The 20672-nt window shown below is 43.6% G+C and overlaps 1 protein-coding gene across 1 annotated transcript in view; it reads left to right on the top strand.

The window, feature by feature from the left end:
- Positions 1 to 20672, top strand: part of COCH (cochlin) — a 39112-nt gene that overhangs the window by 7134 nt on the left and 11306 nt on the right. The window contains exons 4-6 of the mRNA XM_065404037.1: positions 10581 to 10737; positions 19039 to 19172; positions 20545 to 20607. Of these exons, the coding sequence (XP_065260109.1) occupies positions 10581 to 10737; positions 19039 to 19172; positions 20545 to 20607 (354 nt within the window). The remainder of the gene's footprint in view (positions 1 to 10580; positions 10738 to 19038; positions 19173 to 20544; positions 20608 to 20672) is intronic.

The raw sequence follows: 20672 nt of genomic DNA, 5'->3' as shown, positions 1-20672 counted from the left end.
GTGTTTCCACACAATATTCTGAGGTGTTGTGTTTCTGTGAAGTATAGAGTGTGTGTGCAAGCCATGATAGAGTGGGAGTCTGGTCATTTTCTTGGAGTTTTTAAAGCCCAATCCTTCATTCACTGTGCACTCCAAACGCCATTGGGAGTCTATAGTGGACATGAATGGATCTGTAATGATATATTCCAAGATAAGCTTTTCTCCTGCAACATAATTAGATTTAGGGTCTATGTTTTCAAATTCCCATCACAAAACATTTTCATGAAATTAAGGGAAAGTTCTATCAAATTAATTCAGAAATAGAACGAGAATCAAGTGAAAAATACTTAGGGGTGTAACTTATGGGTAACAACTATTTTCATTAGCATTTATCTACTACATTTGTTATTTGCAATTAAGCTAGGCACAGATAGTCAAACCACTGAATATTTAAAAGGACCTCTCTATGTTTCAAATGTTTTAATGCATTGAACAGGCTTTATCCTCAGTGTTGAATTTGGATGTGTACTTAAGAAGGTAAAAAGTTTAGCATCAGACCAACATGATTATTAATTTCTAAATTATTATTAATTATGCATAGACCAAATTGCTGTACTGGAGAAGAACACTACAAACATAACAGTAATATTAACTGTAACATGGGGAGACTGGTGGAGGGCTACAAATGAACATTTAAAAGTAGAGGAAAACTTACTAGACGCCATACAAGTATGGAAAGGGTGAGAGTATAAATCAAATCCAGCTCCCATGTCTGTGGCTGCAGAGTTCTTCCTGGCAGCAGAATTGATGTAGTTCTGCTGAACTAGGAAAGGAGTTGGATTGTTTGGGGGATGGGCTATGCAAGAAATGCATATCACTGTGCAGCTGAGAGAGAGATTGTGGGAAGACCAGAGGCTCTTGACCCTTTGGCCCTTCTTCTGTTCCCAAAAATCACTACTGTGATGCATGTGTGGGGTACGGCATGTTATCTCAGCCACCAGAGCTGAGATACCCTGGGCAGTGGCTCTGTAGCTGCACAGCAGTCTATGGAGAGGTCTCTCTTAGGGTATGTCTACACTACGAGAGTAGTTCGATTTTACTTAAATCGAATATGTGGAATCGATATTACAAAGTCGAACGTGTGTATCCACACTAAGGACAGTAATTCGACTTTGTGAGTCCACACTAACGGGGCAAGCGTTGACATTGGAAGCGGTGCACTGTGGGCAGCTATCCCACAGTTCCCGCAGTCCCCGCTGCCCATTGGAATTCTGGGTCGAGCCCCCAATGCCTTCTGGGGGGAAAAAATGTGTCGAGGGTGGTTTTGGGTAACGGTCGTCATCCAACCGTCACTCCCGCCCTCCCTCCCTGAAAGCGCCGGCGGGAAATCAGTTCGCGCACTTTTCTGGTCAGTGACAGCGCGGACGCCACAGCACTGCGAGCATGGAGCCCGCTGCGACCATCGCTGCAGTTATGGCCGTTGTCAACACCTCGCACCATATCATCCACCTTTCCCAGAGGCAGATGCTGAGAAATCGGGCGAGGAGGCTACGGCAGCGCGGTGAGGACCTGAAGTCTGAGAGTGGCACAGACCTGTCACAAAGCACGGGACCCCGCGCCGAGGACATCATGGTGGCAATGGGTCATGTTGATGTTGTGGAACGGCGATTCTGGGCCCGGGAAACAAGCACGGACTGGTGGGACCGCATAGTGCTGCGGGTCTGGGATGAATCACAGTGGCTGCGAAACTTTCGCATGCGGAAGGGGACTTTCCTGGAACTTTGTGAGTTGCTGTCCCCTGCCCTGAAGCGCAAGAACACTCGGATGCGAGCAGCCCTGAGTGTCCAGAAGCAAGTGGCCATAGCCCTCTGGAAGCTTGCAACGCCAGACAGCTACCGGTCAGTCGCGAACCACTTTGGCGTGGGCAAATCTACCGTGGGGGTTGTTGTGATGCAAGTAGCCAACGCAATCATTGAGCTACTGCTCTCAAAGGTAGTGACCCTCGGAAACGTGCAGGTCATCATAGATGGCTTCGCCGCGATGGGATTCCCAAACTGCGGTGGGGCTATAGATGGAACTCACATCCCTATCCTGGGACCGGACCACCAGGCCAGCCAGTACATTAACAGAAAGGGCTACTTTTCAATGGTGCTGCAAGCACTGGTGGACCATAGGGGACGTTTTACAAACATCAACGTCGGATGGCCGGGCAAGGTTCATGATGCTCGTGTTTTCAGGAACTCTGGTCTGTTTAGATGGCTGCAGGAAGGTATTTACTTCCCGGACCACAAAATAACTGTTGGGGATGTGGAGATGCCTATAGTGATCCTCGGGGACCCAGCCTACCCGCTAATGCCCTGGCTCATGAAGCCCTATACAGACGCCCTGGACACTGAAAAAGAACTCTTCAACTACCGGCTGAGCAAATGCAGAATGGTGGTTGAGTGTGCTTTTGGACGTCTCAAGGGGAGATGGAGAAGCTTACTGACTCGCTCTGATCTCAGCGAAACCAATATCCCCATTGTTATTGCAGCTTGCTGTGTGCTCCACAATCTCTGTGAGAGCAAGGGGGAGACCTTTATGGCGGGGTGGGAGGTTGAGGCAAGTAGCCTGGCCGCTGATTACGCCCAGCCAGACAGACGTGCGATTAGAAGAGCCCAGCGGGACGCGCTGTGCATCCAGGAGGCTTTGAAAGCTAGGTTCCTGAGTGAGCAGGGTAACCTGTGACTATTAAGTTTGTTTACAGAGAAGCAGAACCTGCCCCCGTTTCTTTACCCAGTTAATGTTCACTATCCTCTCCAGTTACATACCCCATTCACCCCGTTCCCACCCTTCCAACACACGTTTAAAAATAAAATCACTTGAAATTTGTTAATGAACACCGTTTTCTTTATTACTGTTTTCGCGGTAAAGTGTTGAACCTGGGACGCAGACTGTGGTGGGGAGCGGGTGTAGTGTAGTGATGCAAAGGACGCTTCTAAACTCGAGGAATGACAGGCTCCGCACTGGTGGACTGGTTGTTTCAACGTAGCCTGACACCCCTCCTGTTCGGGACTCTGTGTGTGGGGGCTATGTGACTTTGTGGCAGGGGGAGGACGGTTACAGATCCCCTGCTGCGTGGCTCTGTGATCCAGGATAAGGACCGCTGCATAAGATCTCTAACCGCCCTCCCCCGCCACAAAGTCACATAGCCCCCCCACACACAGAACATGAAAACCACCTCCCAGACTGACCAGGGTAACTAGTGACTGCAATGTGTGTGTGCCCTGCTGCTGAACCTGCCCCCGCGTCTGTACCCTGGTAAAGGTAACTGTCCTGTCCAATTACCAACCCCCTTCCCCCCCTTCAAACAGACTTTCCTCTAAAAGAACATGATGGAAACAGTAATTAACAGAAACGTATTTTTTATTAGCAACTACACATGAAACTGGGGGATGAAACTGGGACGGGGGCTTGGGTGAGGCGGGAAGGAAAGGACTTTTCAAATTTTGGGGAATGACAGCCTTCTGGTACTTGAGCTGTCTGCAGGGGTGGAGTGAGAGTTTTCATGGACTCTGCCGCCCCTCCTTCTTGGGACTTTGGGTGAGGGGGGTATGGGACTTTGTGGCGGGGGAGGGCGGTTAGAGATAGACTGCAGCGGGGCTCTGTCCTCCTGCCTCCGGTCCTGCAGAACATCTACAAGGCGCCGGAGCGTGTCCGTTTGCTCCCTCATTAGTCCAAGCAGCGTTTGAGTCGCCTGCTGGTCTTCCTGCCGCCACCTCTCCTCCCGTTCAATGTGTGATCGGTGGATTTGGGACAAGTTCTCCCTCCACTGGGTCTGCTGGGCTGCCTGGGCTTGGGAGCAGACCATAAGTTCCGAGAACATGTCCTCCCGGGTCCTCTTCTTCCTACGCCTAATCTGCGCTAGCCTCTGGGAGTGTGATGCCAGGGTAGGTCGGGAGACAGTCGCAGCTGTGGGATGGGAAAAAGGGAGTGAATTCCTCAGAAAGATAAATTTAGTTGTGAACAAAGAACATAGTCTTTCTCTGTGAACAAGACCATGCACAGCACCTATCACATGCGCACTCAGGACAAGGTCGAATTTTCGGCCTTCGCATTCAGTGCCTGGGGTCTTGCAGTGCAGATCAGACAAGCGGGGCAGGACAGCGGAATTTGTGTAGCAGGCCGACATGGTAAGCCGTAGACTTGTGGCTGCTTAAAACTTTAATAGCAGCACTGGCCTCCTTTCACGTTCAAAGCAATGCCAGTCCCTGCTGCCAGCAATCCGGCAAGCATGAACTCTGCCCCTGTCCCACCCCCTCGCGGCTGTCCCAGGGAAAGATCCCTGTATGCTGCCCCTCTCCACCGCGTGGCTGTAAACCGCCGGTTACAGTTCTGTAAAGGAACAGGCAAGCAGTCCCAATACTAACATTCCCCTACCTAATTCAAAGCAGGTCACCATGAGCGACATCACTCTGATGAGGATATCAGAGACAGAGAAAGAAAGGATGCTTCGGGAAAGCATGCAAAGACCAGGGCCGTATGCCGCCATGCTCTGCAAGGCAATGATCCCGGTGTACTTGCTTGTCTCCTGGCGTGGAAACGTTTCGTACCACGGAGGACCCAATAAGGCCGCTCTCCCCAGGAACCTGATGCAAAGGCTTTCCAATTACCTCCAGGAGAGCTTCGTGGAGATGTCCCAGGAGGATTTCTGCTCTATCCCCAGACATATAGACCGGATTTTACTGTAGCTGCACTGGCAGGGACTAAACAGTAGAGCGCCTAGGGCAAACCAATCATGCTAAAGCGGACATTGTTAGATTTTTTTTCAGTAGTTGCACTGCCAAGGACTGAAACGTTAAGCGCCTAGGGCAAAGTAATCATGCAAAACCCATTGTTAATATTGTTAATATTCATGTTCTGTTAAAAATAAATGTTTACATGTTTAAAACACTTACCGACTGATCCTTCCCCTGATTCTGTGTCCGGGTTAACGCCTGGGGACAGTTGGTAGGGGATCTCTGTAAGGGTGATGAAGAGATCCTGGCTGTCGGGGAAATCAGCGTTGTAAGCGCTGTCGACTGCCTCGTCCTCCTCATCTCCTTCCTCATCTTCCCCGTCCACTAACATGTCCGAGGAACCGGCCGTCGACAATATCCCATCCTCAGAGTCCACGGTCAGTGGTGGGGTAGTGGTGGCGGCCTCACCTAGGATGGAATGCAGTGCCTCGTAGAAACGGGATGTCTGGGGCTGGGATCCGGAGCGTCCATTTGCCTCTTTGGTCTTCTGGTAGCCTTGTCTCAGCTCCTTGATTTTCACGCGGCACTGCGTTGCATCCCGGCTGTATCCTCTCTCTGCCATGGCTTTTGAGATCTTCTCGTAGATCTTTGCATTCCGTCTTTTCGATCGCAGCTCGGAAAGCACGGACTCATCGCCCCACACAGCGATCAGATCCAAGACTTCCCGATCAGTCCATGCTGGGGCCCTCTTTCTATTCTGGGATTGCACGGCCATCTCTGCTGGAGAGCTCTGCATCGTTGCCAGTGCTGCTGAGCTTGCCACGATGTCCAAACAGGAAATGAGATTCAAACTGCCCAGACAGGAAAAGGAATTCAAATTTTCCCGGGGCTTTTCCTGTGTGGCTGGTCAGAGCATCCGAGCTCGAACTGCTGTCCAGAGCGTCAACAGAGTGGTGCACTGTGGGATAGCTCCCGGAGCTCTTACCGTCGATTTCCATCCACACCTAGCCTAATTCGACATGGCCATGTCGAATTTAGCGCTACTCCCCTCGTTGGGGAGGAGTACAGAAGTCGAATTTAAGAGACCTCTATGTCGAACTAAATAGCTTCGTTGTGTGGACGGGTGCAGAGTTAATTCGATGTAACGCTGCTAAATTCGACAAACTCCTAGTGTAGACCAGGCCTTAGAGATAACCAGTGTACACCTCACTATTTGGGTTGAATACTAGGTTCCTGCATTTGCCCCTAAATTAGCCATTGCACCAGGAGCCAGTTTAATTGCTTGCAAATATGAGTAATGTGAATTTCAGAAAGTCAATTAAAATTAAACAGAGTACTGAATTTTCCATAGATTATGAAGACACATGACAAATGAAAGAGGAAAGCCCGGTAAGGGACTGTCAGGATACATCGGCATCGTGGCAACAGGCACCGTTACATAGCCATGAATTTATGAAGATTAAACCAATAAAAATATGTCACTAATTCCCTGAGATGAACTTAAAATAACAAATTAGAATCAAAAGGAAAATCTGTTTCTCTTACCACAGGGACAGACTAGTTCTACAACCTTGCACACAATGGGCTGGCACGAAGCAGAGTGTAGACTATATGATACTGTCAGTGAGTCAGAGGAAAGGACCTTTAGGTTGCTCACTTGTAGTGATGGGTACAGTGGCATCTTTAAATAAGTAGATCATTGGGGAAGGGAGACTGTGGGAACCCTAATTAATGATAATACAGAGGATTTTTATAAGCACTTTGTGGGTTCAGAGTTCCTTACAGACTCTAACTACTTAATCCACACAACACTCATTTGAGGCTGGTAAGTATTTGTCCCCGCTTTATAGATGTAGAAACTGAGAATGAGAAGTTAATGACCAGAATTTCAAAGATACTTGATTTCAGTGGGAGCTGGGGATGTACTGCTCAGCACCTCTGACAACCAGGTAATCCCATGATGTATTATCCAGTCAGCAAGAGAAATGGGAATAGAGCTTTGGACTTCCAGACTTGTACTTAAACAATTATACCATGCCACCTGCCTCATCTGCTCTTGGAAGTGTACACAGTTCCCATTGATACTAATGGAATTGGATAGGAGTATTGTTATGACTGTAACAAAAAAGGGGGAATCTCTTAGCCTGAAGACACTTCCTTACATAATTTATAGAAGAGGAGTTATACCCTCATTGCCAATATGCTCTTGATTTTATTTTAGCCATTTGCTTTCCTGGAAATATATAGTCAGATTTTTGGACCTGCTACTTTTTAATCTGAAAATCATATGAAACTATTTACAGAGATAAAATTGTTTCCTTTACATTAAAAAAACCCCAGTCTGGATGAAACTTAACCTGTTTGTTCAAGTACAATTGCCTTACTTACTGGAAATATTTTTTGAGGCAAGTGGCATGAGCTTTCTGAATAATAATACCCTGTGGCTTAGGCTCTGACCCAATGTAAGTATTATATCTGAAAGCAAGTAGTACCCAGAGGGTCGTGCAGAATTTAAGTGCTGTGGCTGTCACTTTCAGAGAATTAGAAGCACTAACAATATGCTTAGTTCTGTATAAGACTCAAATTTTAGAAGTCCCTGTCCCTGCCCTGAAGATCCTACAATCTAAACAGGACAAGATGGACCATAGAGGCACAGAAAGATGTTAACTTTTTTTTTTGGATATTTATAAAACGTTTGTTTTACTTTTAAAAAAAAGTGTATTTTTAAACGATTTCAGAAAGCTTAGAGGTCCTCATTTCACTCCTCCCCCCTCCCCATTTTAAGTCTCTCATATTATGGGTTTAATGTTCAAAATATCAGATGCCAAGGCTCATCTGCAAAACCATATGCACAATTGTATGCCTATCTGGTACACACAATTACTGTGATTAAATGTGTAATATGGTATTTGCACACAGAAATATCCAGCAAGTTATCTCACAACTCCTCCTGCATTTCTGTCCCTAGCACTTCTGCTAATTTGAAAATAAGGCCCTTACTGGCAAATGCATTGATAAAAATCTTAACTAACACATTTATAAAATAAATGAGATAAAAATATGTGACTTTCTGGGTAGTCTCACTGACATGCAGTATGTTCAATATGCTAATGAAAAACAGAATTGTTTGCTGTGATACCAAGGTAAAGCACTTTTAGTAATAGTATCACATGTGATCTTTGCTGCAAGTATGAGTGATATGGGTAGGGCCATCCTAGAGGGGGAGAAGGGGAAGTTTGCCCCAGGATTTCCTATTTGAGAGGGCCCCCAAAGCGAGTAGTGCTGCAACCTGGTGCACCGGGTCACAGCAACACTCATTGAAATTTGGCCCAGCAGTCCCTCTGTCATGATGACCGGGTCGCAATGCCCAGAGTGGGGAGCCAGGCTCAGTCCCTCAGGACACAAATCAAACTGCTGCTGCAAGGTGGACCCCCAACCCCGCATCTGGGCCTCCTCTCAGGGTGAGGGGGCCTCAGTTACAGAGTTAGTCCCAGACCCCCCTAAAAATCTCTGCAGCCCAGGGTATGTGAAGTTGGTGAAGAACTATTTTATATGCTCTAGGAAGTTACTGGGGAAGTTCAATAGCCTACAGGAGATCAGACTAGATGATCACAATGTCCCTTCTGGCCTTGGAATCTATTCAGATCCATTTAAGATGTTTTTCTCTTCATGCTGGTAAAATTTCTACATTTTAGGCCTATAGGATGAATAGCTGATGATACAGTAGTTAACGGAGAGGAAAAAAATCTGTTGCAAAGACGTCAGGGGAAAGATTTGTTCTTAGAAAGTCAATATCGGTATCCAGTCAGGGGTCAGATTGTGAGGCAGAAGTGATGTTACTCCTGAAAAAAAACCAAGTTTGCCACACTCCCACACTAGTTGGATGTGCTACATTGACTGGGGATTGAATAGTTAATGATGTTGCACATTAAATACCAAGTTTTCAAAAGAACTAGGCTTGATCCTTATGCAAAAATGTGTGCAGAGGAGTGACCCTACATTTGTGTGCCGTTACCATATGTATATTTGCATATGGTAAGTCATCTAAAATCATTGCGTGACTAACTGTCAACTTCCCACATACAGTCACAGTAATTGTTCACACAGTGTAGGTGCAAGGCTTTCTGATTTTCAGTTTTGAAAACTTGCCCCTTATGTAACCATCATTATACTTCAGAATTAACATCATACAGCATATTGAGCGAAATGGAGCAGTTCACACATTTTAGAACTATTGTTTCTCTGAAGATGAATTATGACATAGGTTCATATTTGAAAAATGTCTTCACCAGTTCAAAAATTTACCAAGTAATATTTTTGGTTTTTAATAAAAAACAAATTTTGCAGACATTGATGGAGATAAAAGAGAAGTGCTAATATGGCACACTGCCTCAACCAGACCCCTACATCCAGTTAAGTCATTTGACCATCCATTTCCATTACGTAGAAATATCTTGTAAAATAACTTGGCTTTCCCTTTGTATACTTACATAATGGAAAGCCTCTCTGGAAAATAGCTTTAGGTACTTGTGATGTGCACAGCTGTATTTGGGAATCTCAGAAAGTGGGAATATATTTGATGCAGGGAACTGTCTACAGTAACTGAAGTAGTATATTGGATATTGTGATTTCTTTTCAAGTTTATTATTTAAATATTTAAGTAAATTGTCTTGTAAATGCTACTCTTAATGATTGAATGTTTATGGTGTATTTTAACTACTATACTAATTGTAATGTACTGTATGTTAAATAGTTATTGTTGCTAAAAAGAGAAAATAATATGCCTGAGCTAACAATAGAAAAAACGGAAGTAAGAGACAGCAACTTCATGGGACAAAGGCATCTGACTCACTGAGGTGCTCTTCAAAATCCCAGCCAAGGACAAACATGAAGTTTTCACTTTGCCAAGTTACATTTTATCTATGTCTATTGACCACGTGGTTGACTTGTTTTCACTGTGTCCTTTGTCACTTAAAGATGATATTTTTTTTATGCAACTGACTAAAAGCAGCTTCAGTTAGTTGCACTAAGCTTTCTATACTGTCCATGAAGACAAGCTCTGTGAAGCTCAAAAGCTTGTACCTTCCACCAACAGAAGTTGGTCCATTAAAAGATATTACTTCACCCACCTTGTCTCTCCTATACTCTCCATGGCAGTGGTTTACATGTTCTAGAAATAGGTAGCATTGCAATAATAGACCTAATTCACTCTTGTTGGGGCAGACAGATGAATATCTAACCTCACTGCACTGGCCTCAATTTTTCTGATAGTCTTAATGGGATTGAAGTGAAGTGAAGATGGTACCATTGTCACCTTCTCTTATGAATTCCATCTTCGATGGTGGCTTTAGCTTCTGCTGAGAGCTTCTTAGGAGCTCTGTTGGTGGAGGTTGTCCAGGGGATGGTCTGAATCAACACATCCCTGACTCCCATTCCTTTCATGGACAGTGTTGCCCACTTTTGGGGGTTCACTGGCTCTGAGCAGCCTTCCTCATGCCCGTACGCCCTAGTAATAGAGAAAGCTGCTGCTGCTGCTTTGAACTGCTGGTGCCTTTCTCCTCCAATGCCCTCCAGCTTGCCACCATCATCTGTGTTGTCCTCTGCTGAATGTAGTTCAGCTTTCAATCATTTCTTGTTGGTTCTTGCTTTTTCCAACATGATTGTGAAACAAGAGTGTGTAATCTTCCTTGTCATTGCCCATGATATATGCTGTGCCCAAATCCTTAAAGCCAGACTGCAGTACAAGACAAGGCTGTAGCTTAATTTCAAATTAAAATGTGTGCTTTAAGCTGAGATACGGTGGGTAGATTGAAAATGATCCTCCAGATTCATTTTAATAGGCTGTTCAAGCCTCAGAGCTCACATTTTTCTTTTCCTCTTTAGCCCCCACTACCATCACATGCCTTACAAGGGGAGTTGATCTCAGAAAGGCGAGAGCAGATGTCCTCTGTCCAGCAGACTGCCCGCTATGGCAGTTCTATGTCTTTGGGAATGTAGTTTATGCCTCTCTTTCCAGCATCTGTGGAGCTGCCATTCACAGGTAAGCTAGAAGACTACTAATCAAGATGACAAGGAAACACATTTTAGAAATTAACTATATTTTTCAGTTGTAACCTTTGGCTGCCACCCAAATTATGGATATTCCTGACAATTCTCAAAACACACCAACAAAGTGTCATTAAAAGACTTCAAGTCAAATACAGCTTGGAGTAAGTGGCTGTAACTTTCATGAAGTCTCTGGGACAAATTCAACAGTGACGATAATGATAGAAAGATGCTCTTAAAACTGGTGTAAATGACAAAGTAGAATAACTTGCACTAGCCTGGCAACCGGTGCGCAATGAGTATAATTTATAGATATGGGAGGTGGAAGTGGGGAAACTATAGCCTGAAAAGTTACTAGTTGGAAGGTGTAAGATAAAGCAGGCTTCCGCTCTCCTACTTTCTTATGCCACACCATAAGTCAACACTGCTCAAGTCAATTTCAGCCCCAGTGTAAGCTGACAACAATGATCAGGATCAATTTACTGCATGCAGCATACAAGCTCAGTATTAATCAATATTACATTAATTTACCAATTATATTTGTTTTCAAGACTACAATTTACACAATGTGTAATTTACACCACCACTTATGTCGCTGCAAAATTTTGCCCATGAATCTGGGTATTTGGATAGCAAGAAAAGGATTTTGAATATATTTTTAATTACTGTAAATATATGGGCCATCAGGCATTTAGTGTGGGTTAGAAATGTTTAAGTATTTTAAATATAATTTTTAAAAGAAAGAATTTGTTTCCGTTTAAGGGTAATTAATTATGGAAGTTAGGCAATGTAGCATGTTATGACCTTAAAACAAAATTACTCAAATTATGGTGTAGTTTTTGTGCACTATGTAGCTCTTGGGGTTAAAACTTGGGGAATCATCTATGTTCTAAAGCTTTTAAGGAAGGATTTGTCCCACTGCATGTGATTGGCTGGGGCACATGACTTACAAGAAGAGGCTGAGGGAACTGGGGTTATTTAGTCTACAGAAGAGAAGAGTGAGGGGGGATTTGAAAGCAGCCTTCAACTACCTGAAGGGGGGTTCCAAAGAGGATGGAGCTCGGCTGTTCTCAATGGTGGCAGATGACAGAACAAGAAGCAATGGTCTCAAGTTTCAGTGGGGGAGGTCTAGGTTGGATACTAGGAAACACTATTTCACTAGTAATAACTATAATTATTATTCTTTAAGAAATTATTATTTCTCTGGTATTTTTCCTTATTCGTTTAGGGTGAAAACCACTTCACCTATGTAAAGTATGAGCATGAGGAGGTTGTGCTGGGGAAATTTAAACTCCCACCACACTCCCAACCAGGGTTAGGTAATGGGCAATATACTACCCTCTACACATGTACTGAACTCTTCTTGAAGGCGCAGTTTGTAGAGTCATTTACTTGCTGTACAATAGTATTGTGTATGTTTCTTGAAAGCTACGCAAATAGTTTGTATGCTTTTTAGTGAGTACAAATACAATACAGTACAGTACTTTAGATTTAAAAAAGTTAACAGCACAAGAATGTGCTGTAAAAACTTTTAATGCGAGTTATTAAAGAACTAACTTCACAACCAAAAATGAAAGAATTCTTCACAGTAAAACTGTATTTGAATAAAAAATAGGCCCATGTGACAGTTTAGATGCAAATCTGGATTCAGGATTTGGAACTAACCCATCACTAATTCAGGGCTGGATTCTCCAATCCTTCCTCACACGAGTAGTCCCCTTTACTTCAATGGACTACTTGCTAGAGTAATACTATTTGACATGTGTAATGACTGTAGAATATGGCCCCAAATAATTCCCTATACTGTAACTGATGTGAGGTTTTGTGCCCATTTTTGGTTATTGTATTAAATCCTTCCTTTCTTTTTAATATGCCTAATTACTGTCAAGATACGGAACATCGCCAGCCTTTTCCTGACTAGACAATAAAAGGTATATCTCTGTCATGGGGAGTGGAGGGGAACCTACTGATGATTATGCCTAGACATGAGGAACTGAGCTAAAGCTACCCTTGAGACATTAATTGGATTAATAATCAGAAGGCAAAATTGAGGATCAGATCCTCAGCTGGGGTAATAGTGGCCTAGATGCCAAATTACACCAGCTGAGGATCTGGCCCAATATGTTAATTTTTAGATGGTATATGCTAAACACTAGATAACTTTTAAAGCCTAGTCAGAGGTGGGACATGCCTCAAGTCTGACACTGGACTCCCATACTGCCAGTGTCACAAGAAATGTCACACTTTTACCAAGTTAGCTATATTAGTCTTTAGGACACAGGCTAATCCCAAGGGGTATGAGAATTTCCTGAGTTGTGGTGTTCACTAGGAGAAAATTGGCAGAGAGTATGTTTGGCCAGAGGAATGCACTTCTGGGCAGTTAGGTCTGTTGGGAAACTTTGGGCCACTGCCCGCTCCTGCTGGGTCTTGTTCCTAAGTCACGCCAGAAACATGGAGTGCAGTGGAAGCAGAGACAACAGAACCTGTGTTGTAGGGAGAAGCTGGCACTGAACCCAGAACAGCTCTGGGTCAAAGACGGAGAATACAGGCAAGCCAGCAGCAGCAAGCTGCGGTTGGGAAGGATGCCGCTTCTTGTGGCCACAGGGGAGGAAGGAGATGGAAGGAATTGCATTAGCAGCTAGAAGTCAGGGAGTAGGGAGAGAAAGATGGGAGCCAAGTTAATTCAGCTGTCATCACTTGGGGTTCTGTTTTCATCCTTGAGTTCCATCAGAAATGACATCTGTAATTAACTATTTACAAACACATTTTACAGTGTAGTCATGGTAAAAAGTACAGGAGTACTTGTGGCACCTTAAATTTGTTAGTCTCTAAGGTGCCACAAGTACTCCTGTTCTTTTTGCGGATACAGACTAACACGGCTGCTACTCTGAAACATGGTAAAAAGTGCTTCTTATCATGGAAACTTCCAGGGCAAAATTCCCTTCTCAGAGATGTATCTCTGTATCCCCTCTCAGATCCTGACTTCTGTATTCTGCTCTGTCCCTGTATAGCACATGTAGATTTCCCATAAACATCAACTGGAGAGCAAAACTATTAGCATCGAAATATGCTAGGAGAAGTTTGCCTTTAGATTTCTGGACTGAGTCAAATGAGTACACACTTTTGTTAAGGGCGCAGCCTCAGCTCTGGGCTCCTTGATGTTTGTGTTTTTCCACGGGAACATTGACTCCGCAGTTTAAAGGTAACATCCATTTCCTTTCATTTTGACGTGTTTTTTCCTGTCCTTGCATGATAACATCATCTCTATCCACTTCCATGGACTGTGTTTTGGCATTGTCTTGTCCTTCCCTAGACAATTGCATCGATCTGAACATTAGGTTACTCTGAGCCCAGTCAAGAGAACAGGCACTTGGCATCATCTCAAATAACATTTTTTTTTTTAAAGTAAGTAGCTTATGCGCTGCTGAGGAGAGCTGTGTGGAGCTGCTGGGCCCCTCTTCACATGAAAAACCTGGCAGGACCATCATGAATTCCAAAGTGACTGAACATTTATCCAGAGGAAAACAATTTCTATGAGGCAAAAATCTGTGATTTCCCTTTTCTTTGAACTGTAGAACTGTTTTTGCTTACCACTGACTGCTCCAGCAGCTGTTAATAGTTTGATTTGATTTATACATGTATCTGAGAAAAAGGCCACCTCTACTATCTGGAGGAATAGCTTAATAGTCTAAAAATTGGGCTTGATACGTCAAGACCTTCTGGAAAGAGACATGCCAAAAATGTGAGAAGGTTAAGCCGGCCCTTCATCACCTTCTGAGATACGATAGGTACATTGAGTTCCATGCCTCTGAAGGGGAAGATGAGACTTTAAAAACTGGAGTCCTGTCTGCTTACCCAGGGTCTGATCTAAAGATAAATGAACATGTTGAGAGACTTCAAGGGGCTTTGGACTAAAGTTATACCTTTCATAATAGTGAAGTTTGTTTCGTTTGTTTTGATGTCCAGGGCCAAAATTCCCCCTCCCATGCAGTATTGTGCAGTGAGATATTGGATGGCCCTCTCTGTGTGTCTGCATTTCAATGGTTTACGTGTAACTCTGTTTTGTTTATGCGTGTTTTGGAATGAAAAGAATTGTCTAAATGTAAACCATGGTTATTACCAACAGTGCAGCTGGTCAAGAGAAAGGGCTGCCCACTTCTGTGGATTGTCACTGTCAGGCATTGATAGGACAACAGGAAAAAATGTGGTGATCATTAGTTAACAAATAGAATGAAAAGCGTTCCTGGAAAATGTATAAAGTTCCAGTATAACTAAAACAGCCTTGGCGCGCAAGGCATTGGCACCAGAGTAAAATACAGTGGTTCTGTAAAAATATAAATCAGGTTTTGATAGCAAAAATTGTTTTTTTCATTTAGGCGGAAATTCACAAGCCCTTCTGCTTAGCTCCCACATGGACCTTCTGTATAAGGTGAATTTCACCTTTAAAGGAAATCTTGAGCTATCATGAAAATGAACTTTCCAAATTCATTAACAAATGAACAAAAACAGATACCAGAAATACGGTTATTTCATTTCAGCTAATATCAAGTGTGCATTCCGCCTACCTAACATCAACCTCAGCTTTGTCAATAGTCTCAATGAGGCCCAAAATGGTGACACCCAATAACACATCCCAAACAAAAAGAAAAGAACTAATTTAACAAATTACAAATTAACTATTTACATATGCATGGTGTCTGTCAGGACAGTTTCACATCCCCAACATAAAATAATTTTATTCCCACCCAAATCTCTTTGGGGCTTTTCTCTCCCTGGATTTCGTTTCAGTGTGCTCTTGAGACATGTCTATTGTTTCTGTGGAACTTGCTGGCTGTGACAATTCCTGCCCATTCTGTTTGAAATGCTACACCCCTTGGTACTGCTTTATATGGTCCTTATGGATAACTTTGGGTTTAGTCCTGAGACCAAACTGTATCCTACACACCACTTTGTTTATTTGAGTTACTACTGTGTAGGGTTCTGTCCAAGTTTTATCCAGTTGAGGGCGCCTACCCTTTTTTCTCCTAGGATTGTGGAACCAGACCAGCATCTCCTCTTTTAAAAGTTTCCCCGTCTGACCTCAGGTCACAGAGTCTTTTCATTTTATCAGCAGCTGTTCTCAAATGTTTCCTAGCAAAGCTGTGAACTTTTTCAGTTTTGGATTATAGGGGTCCTGCATCATCCAAATGGTTGAAACCCTTTTGTTCCTCTTCAGAAACTCCATACAAAATGTTTGCTGGGAGGGGGCCTTAGCACATGCCCAAACATGAGGCGTGCTGTAGTACACTTTGTACTCTCATTGACTGCTGTTCTATAAGCCATCAAAAGGAATGGGATATGCTAGTCCTAGTCCTCTTGGTGCTGTTCTACAACGGTAGCTAGCTGAACCCCCAAAGTCCTGTTGAACCTTTTGACCATCATCAGACTGTGGATGTGCCAGGGTGGTGCAAGTTTTGTGGACCCCTAGAATCTCACAACCCTGTTGAAACTCTTTAGTTTTAAACAGGGCTTTGGAGCGGAGCCCGGAGCTGGAGCGCGGAGCAGCTCCGGAGCAGTGGAGCTGCAGGTTTTTGCCTGGAGCTGGAGCGGAACCGGAGCACAGCTCCAAAGCCCTGGTTTTAAAGTTTCACCCCGATCTGTGTGTAACTCACTCAGAATCCCAAATCTGGTGAAGAAATCATTCACAAGGATCTCTGCTACTGTCATAACCTTTTGATTTCTTATTGGGTAAACCTCAGGCAACTTTGTAAAGTAGTCCCATAGCTACCAGCAAATATCAATCGCCAGCCTCTGTCACAGGGCAAGGGCCCAATAATGTCAGTGGCAATGCATTACATTGCTGCCCCCACAAGATATTGCTGCAAGAGGGTACTCCCAGTTTTAGAGGAACCCTTCTTTGTAACACAAGGATCAGATTTCCTGAACCAGCTTTCTACATCCTGCTTGCGTGTTACCTAATAGAAATTCTCCCTTAGCATTTTGTAATCCCAAAATGTCCAGGAGTTTTGAGATCATGACATAACCTCAGAACCTCCTTTTCCAATGTATCTGGTACAACCAACTGATATCTGGATCCATCAACCACTGGTTTCACCCTGCTCCTATACAATATTTAATCCTTAAATTCCAAGCTCTCTCACTGTGACTAGAAAGCTTTGACTGTGGTGTTTACTGCATTCCAAGGTGGCTGCGTTTGCAAGGTGATTCTCCAGTCACATACTACCCTACTATCAGGATCCTGTCTTTAGGAAGTTTTGAGTTGCTCTGGGTTCATTCCTGCAACCCCACCCCATGGTTAAGTGGATGAATCAGAAACATGGGCCCTTTTGCGAATTAGAGGAAGGGAAGCACTCCCATTCCTTTGAGCAACTAATTCCTTGCTCTCCTTCTTAGGACAGGGTTTGCAGCAAGGCTGCTTGGACAAGGCATCAGCATTAACATGCATATGACCAGGGCTGTGTGCTATTGTGAAATCATAGCACTGCAGTTTCTCCAACCATCTGGCAAGCTGTCCCTCAGGATTTCTGAACCTAAAGAGACATTGCAGAGAAGCTTGGTCTGTCCTGACCATAAACTTCCTCCCATACAAATAGTGATAAAAACATTCTATAGATTTAACCACTGCTAGGAGTTCCTTTTCAGGTGGGGCAATGATTTCTCTCAGGAGAATGTAGACTTTTGCTATGATAAGCTACCACCCTCTCAAGTCCCTGGAGTTCTTGTGTCAATACTTCTGCCAAACCATAAGCACCAGCCTTTCTGTCCAACGAGTTTGAAACGTAAGTAGGCCAAGACAGGACCAGTCAGTGGAGCCTTTTCCAACTCTAAAAACAAACATTTATATCACACTCTGCTGACCACTGAAATTGTTTCCCTTTCCCACCCAACTTATGCCATCATTTTTGCAATACTCAAATTAACCGTCTGTAATAGCAGAGCCCTGCAAAACTCTGTACATCTATAAGTGTCTGGGAGTTGGCCAGCTCTGTACCACCTCAATTCTCTTTTGTCAGTGAAAATTCCCTCCCTACTAATCGTGTGCCCAAGTAGATTCTCTCTTTTTTGGAACATCTCACATTTCTTCGGCTTCAGTTTCAAACTGGCTGCCTTCAGCATCTCACAGACGTTTTGTAAATGGTTTGGTTCCTGTTCAAAGGTTTTACCATGCACAGGATATCATGTAGGCATAACAGATAGGCTGTGAGGGACATGCCGTGTACTACCCTCTCCATTAGCATTTCAAATATGGCTGATGCACTGCACAAGCCAAAAGCCATTACTTTAAATTGCCACGAGCCTTGTCCTCTTGTGAAAGCAATTTTTTCTCCATCTTTTGGATCCACTTCCACTCACCATACTCACTTTTAAGATCCAGTGTGGAAAACCAGACTGAACCTGCTATAGCATGCATGGTACTATCTATTCGTGGTAATGGATAAGAAACCTTTAAAGTGACTTCATTTAATTTTCTATAGTCCATCCAGAGTCTTGTGCTGCCTTCCTTTTTCTTAACCAGAACTATGGGTGAACCCATAGTCCCAGGCTCAATAATGTCTTCCTGGTATATTTCCTCAATGTCCTGTAGTGCCTCTTTCCTTTTTTCTACTGGCAACCAGTGAGGTAGCTATTTAATTGGTTGGTTTCTGCTCCTATCAATCTAGAGCTAGAGCAGTGCAGTATAACCAATACCTTTGTTGGCCCGGGAGAACACCTCAGGATTCCTAACCAGAAATCTCTTAAACCGTTCCACGGTTCCCAATTTAAGCATACAGCACTGTGCTGGAACAGGTTCAGTAGAAATTCTGGGAGCTCACCTTCACCCCATCCCCTTATAGTTTTCTAATTTACCTCTTTTGATCAGAGCCTTTGGTTCTTCTTCGAGTCGTGTCCCTATGGGTGCTCCATTTCAGGTGTGCATGTGCCCCAGGCACCTTCGATCTGAGATTTTTAGGTAGCAGTGTCCAGTCAGCCTGCACGTGCTCTACTCTGCCTTGTGCTTTGCACCATGGCTATATAGAGCTGCGTGGGTGAACCATCCTCGGTTCCTTCTCAAACACCTCTGCCTGAGATGGAGTCTCAGCAGTGTCCAACCTTGCTTACCTCAGCTGTCGGTTTTTTTCATACTTTTACTTAGCTTAGTTGGTTATAATAGTGGCAGTTGGTAATAGTAAAATAATTTTAAAAATTAAGGACCTTGTCCTTTCCATGGTTTTTTTAATGCCTCTTTAAAAATGTTACTGTATACTTGTAAAGTATTTAGCTGGCATTGTGGTAAGACCGTCCTCTTTTATCCCAGAGGGGTGATCACCAATGCGGGAGGAACTGTGAGGGTACAAACCCTGCCAGGACAAGAGAACTACTCTGCCGTATATGCCAATGGGATTCAGTCTCAGGTGCTCACTAGATGGGCTTCATCTTTCTCGGTGGCTGGTAGGTGGATCAAGTATTTATTATTTAGTAACATATTTGCAACGTTAACAAATTTGTCCAGGCCTTTCAGTGGCCTGTGGCTATACAGCATGCTGTAGAAACAATGACCGACTTTCTTCTTTTCTCATTGTTTTATCCTCCATTTTCTTATAATCCCCTTACCATACTATTCCAATTTGGACTATTCAGTCAATGATTGCTGCTGACTCTGATACATAAAGTGGACTTGAGTTACTCAGACCCAGATCCTCAAAGGTATGTAGGCACCTAACTCCCACTGAATTCAACTCCCATTGAGGATCTGGGCACCAGTACCCATTGACCAGTCTGTTACTGTTCTTAGGATACCGAATGCTATAGCCTTCATCCTAGGGAAATGGCACAAAAAGCAACCTTGCCAAAGGCCTCCAGGAAAATTCCTGTCCTCATTTTGTGAGAAACTGAATAAAGATAGGGGATCATATAGGTCAGTAACACCACATTGTATGTTTTTTCATTTAGGGCCCTGTCTTGTCCAGTGTTCAACTCTCATAGGAGTTCAGTACCTCACAGGATCAGGACCTTAGTTAGGTATAATGTGCTTAAGTGTCTCCTTTGAACCTCTACACTGTAGGTTCACATATCCTTAAAGAGAATTTTGTCTGTACTATCAGTTAACTGGCATTTGTTGATCTACCTTAATCTTAAAGAATGGCCAGTCAAGTTTTTTCCTCCTTTACCTCCCATCATGCAGACAGATAAAACCTGGTCTTCTGTGAAACTTGTTTCTTGTGAGGATTTCAGTATATACAGTAAAACTACCTGTAAGGAGAGACTCCGCTATGTGTCTATCTGTATCATGCCTGGTTAGGGCTTTCATTCTCTAAAGAGCATTGGGACAAGGAATTTATAAAAGGGATTTTTGGCAAGCAGGGTCAGAGGTACCACTGGATCAGATGGAATATATCTGAGGGTGCCCCTTAGCAAAACTGTGGCCGTCCATTGCGGCTTTGGTTTCAGAAGTATACGTCGACAGAAGAAAGCTTCTGTAGTTTCTGGATTATTATTTTACAGGAGAATTAAAAATTTCTGTAGTGCTTCTAAACTGTTTACATAAATTCTACCTGCCAAGTCTATGAGACACTAGTAATTCCCATAAGGTGGCCACTACAAATTAAGGCCTTGATTCTGAGTGGTGCTGAGTGACATCAAATCCAGATGGCTTCAGTGGGAGCCATAGCGGTCAGCCTTAGCTCACAAGCCCATTATAAACTAGATGTGCTCTAATTATTTATCAACTGTACATTTTTCAAATTTGATTACTTTTTAAACACCTGCAATATAATTTGACTGCAGTGAGATGCAATGAATTCATCTTTTCAATATTATACAGGGACCAAGAGTGGAGCACTTGAAGCAGCTGGACGACCACTATCAACAGCACGCCCCTCCACAGGTTTGAAACATTTCTAATAGATGATCTTCCCAAGGGAAGCCTTCCACACTATAAGTGAAATGTAC

This window comes from Emys orbicularis, chromosome 4 (assembly GCF_028017835.1).
Source record: "Emys orbicularis isolate rEmyOrb1 chromosome 4, rEmyOrb1.hap1, whole genome shotgun sequence".
NCBI lineage: Eukaryota > Metazoa > Chordata > Testudines > Emydidae > Emys > Emys orbicularis.
This window is presented reverse-complemented; position numbering and strand designations above follow the sequence as displayed.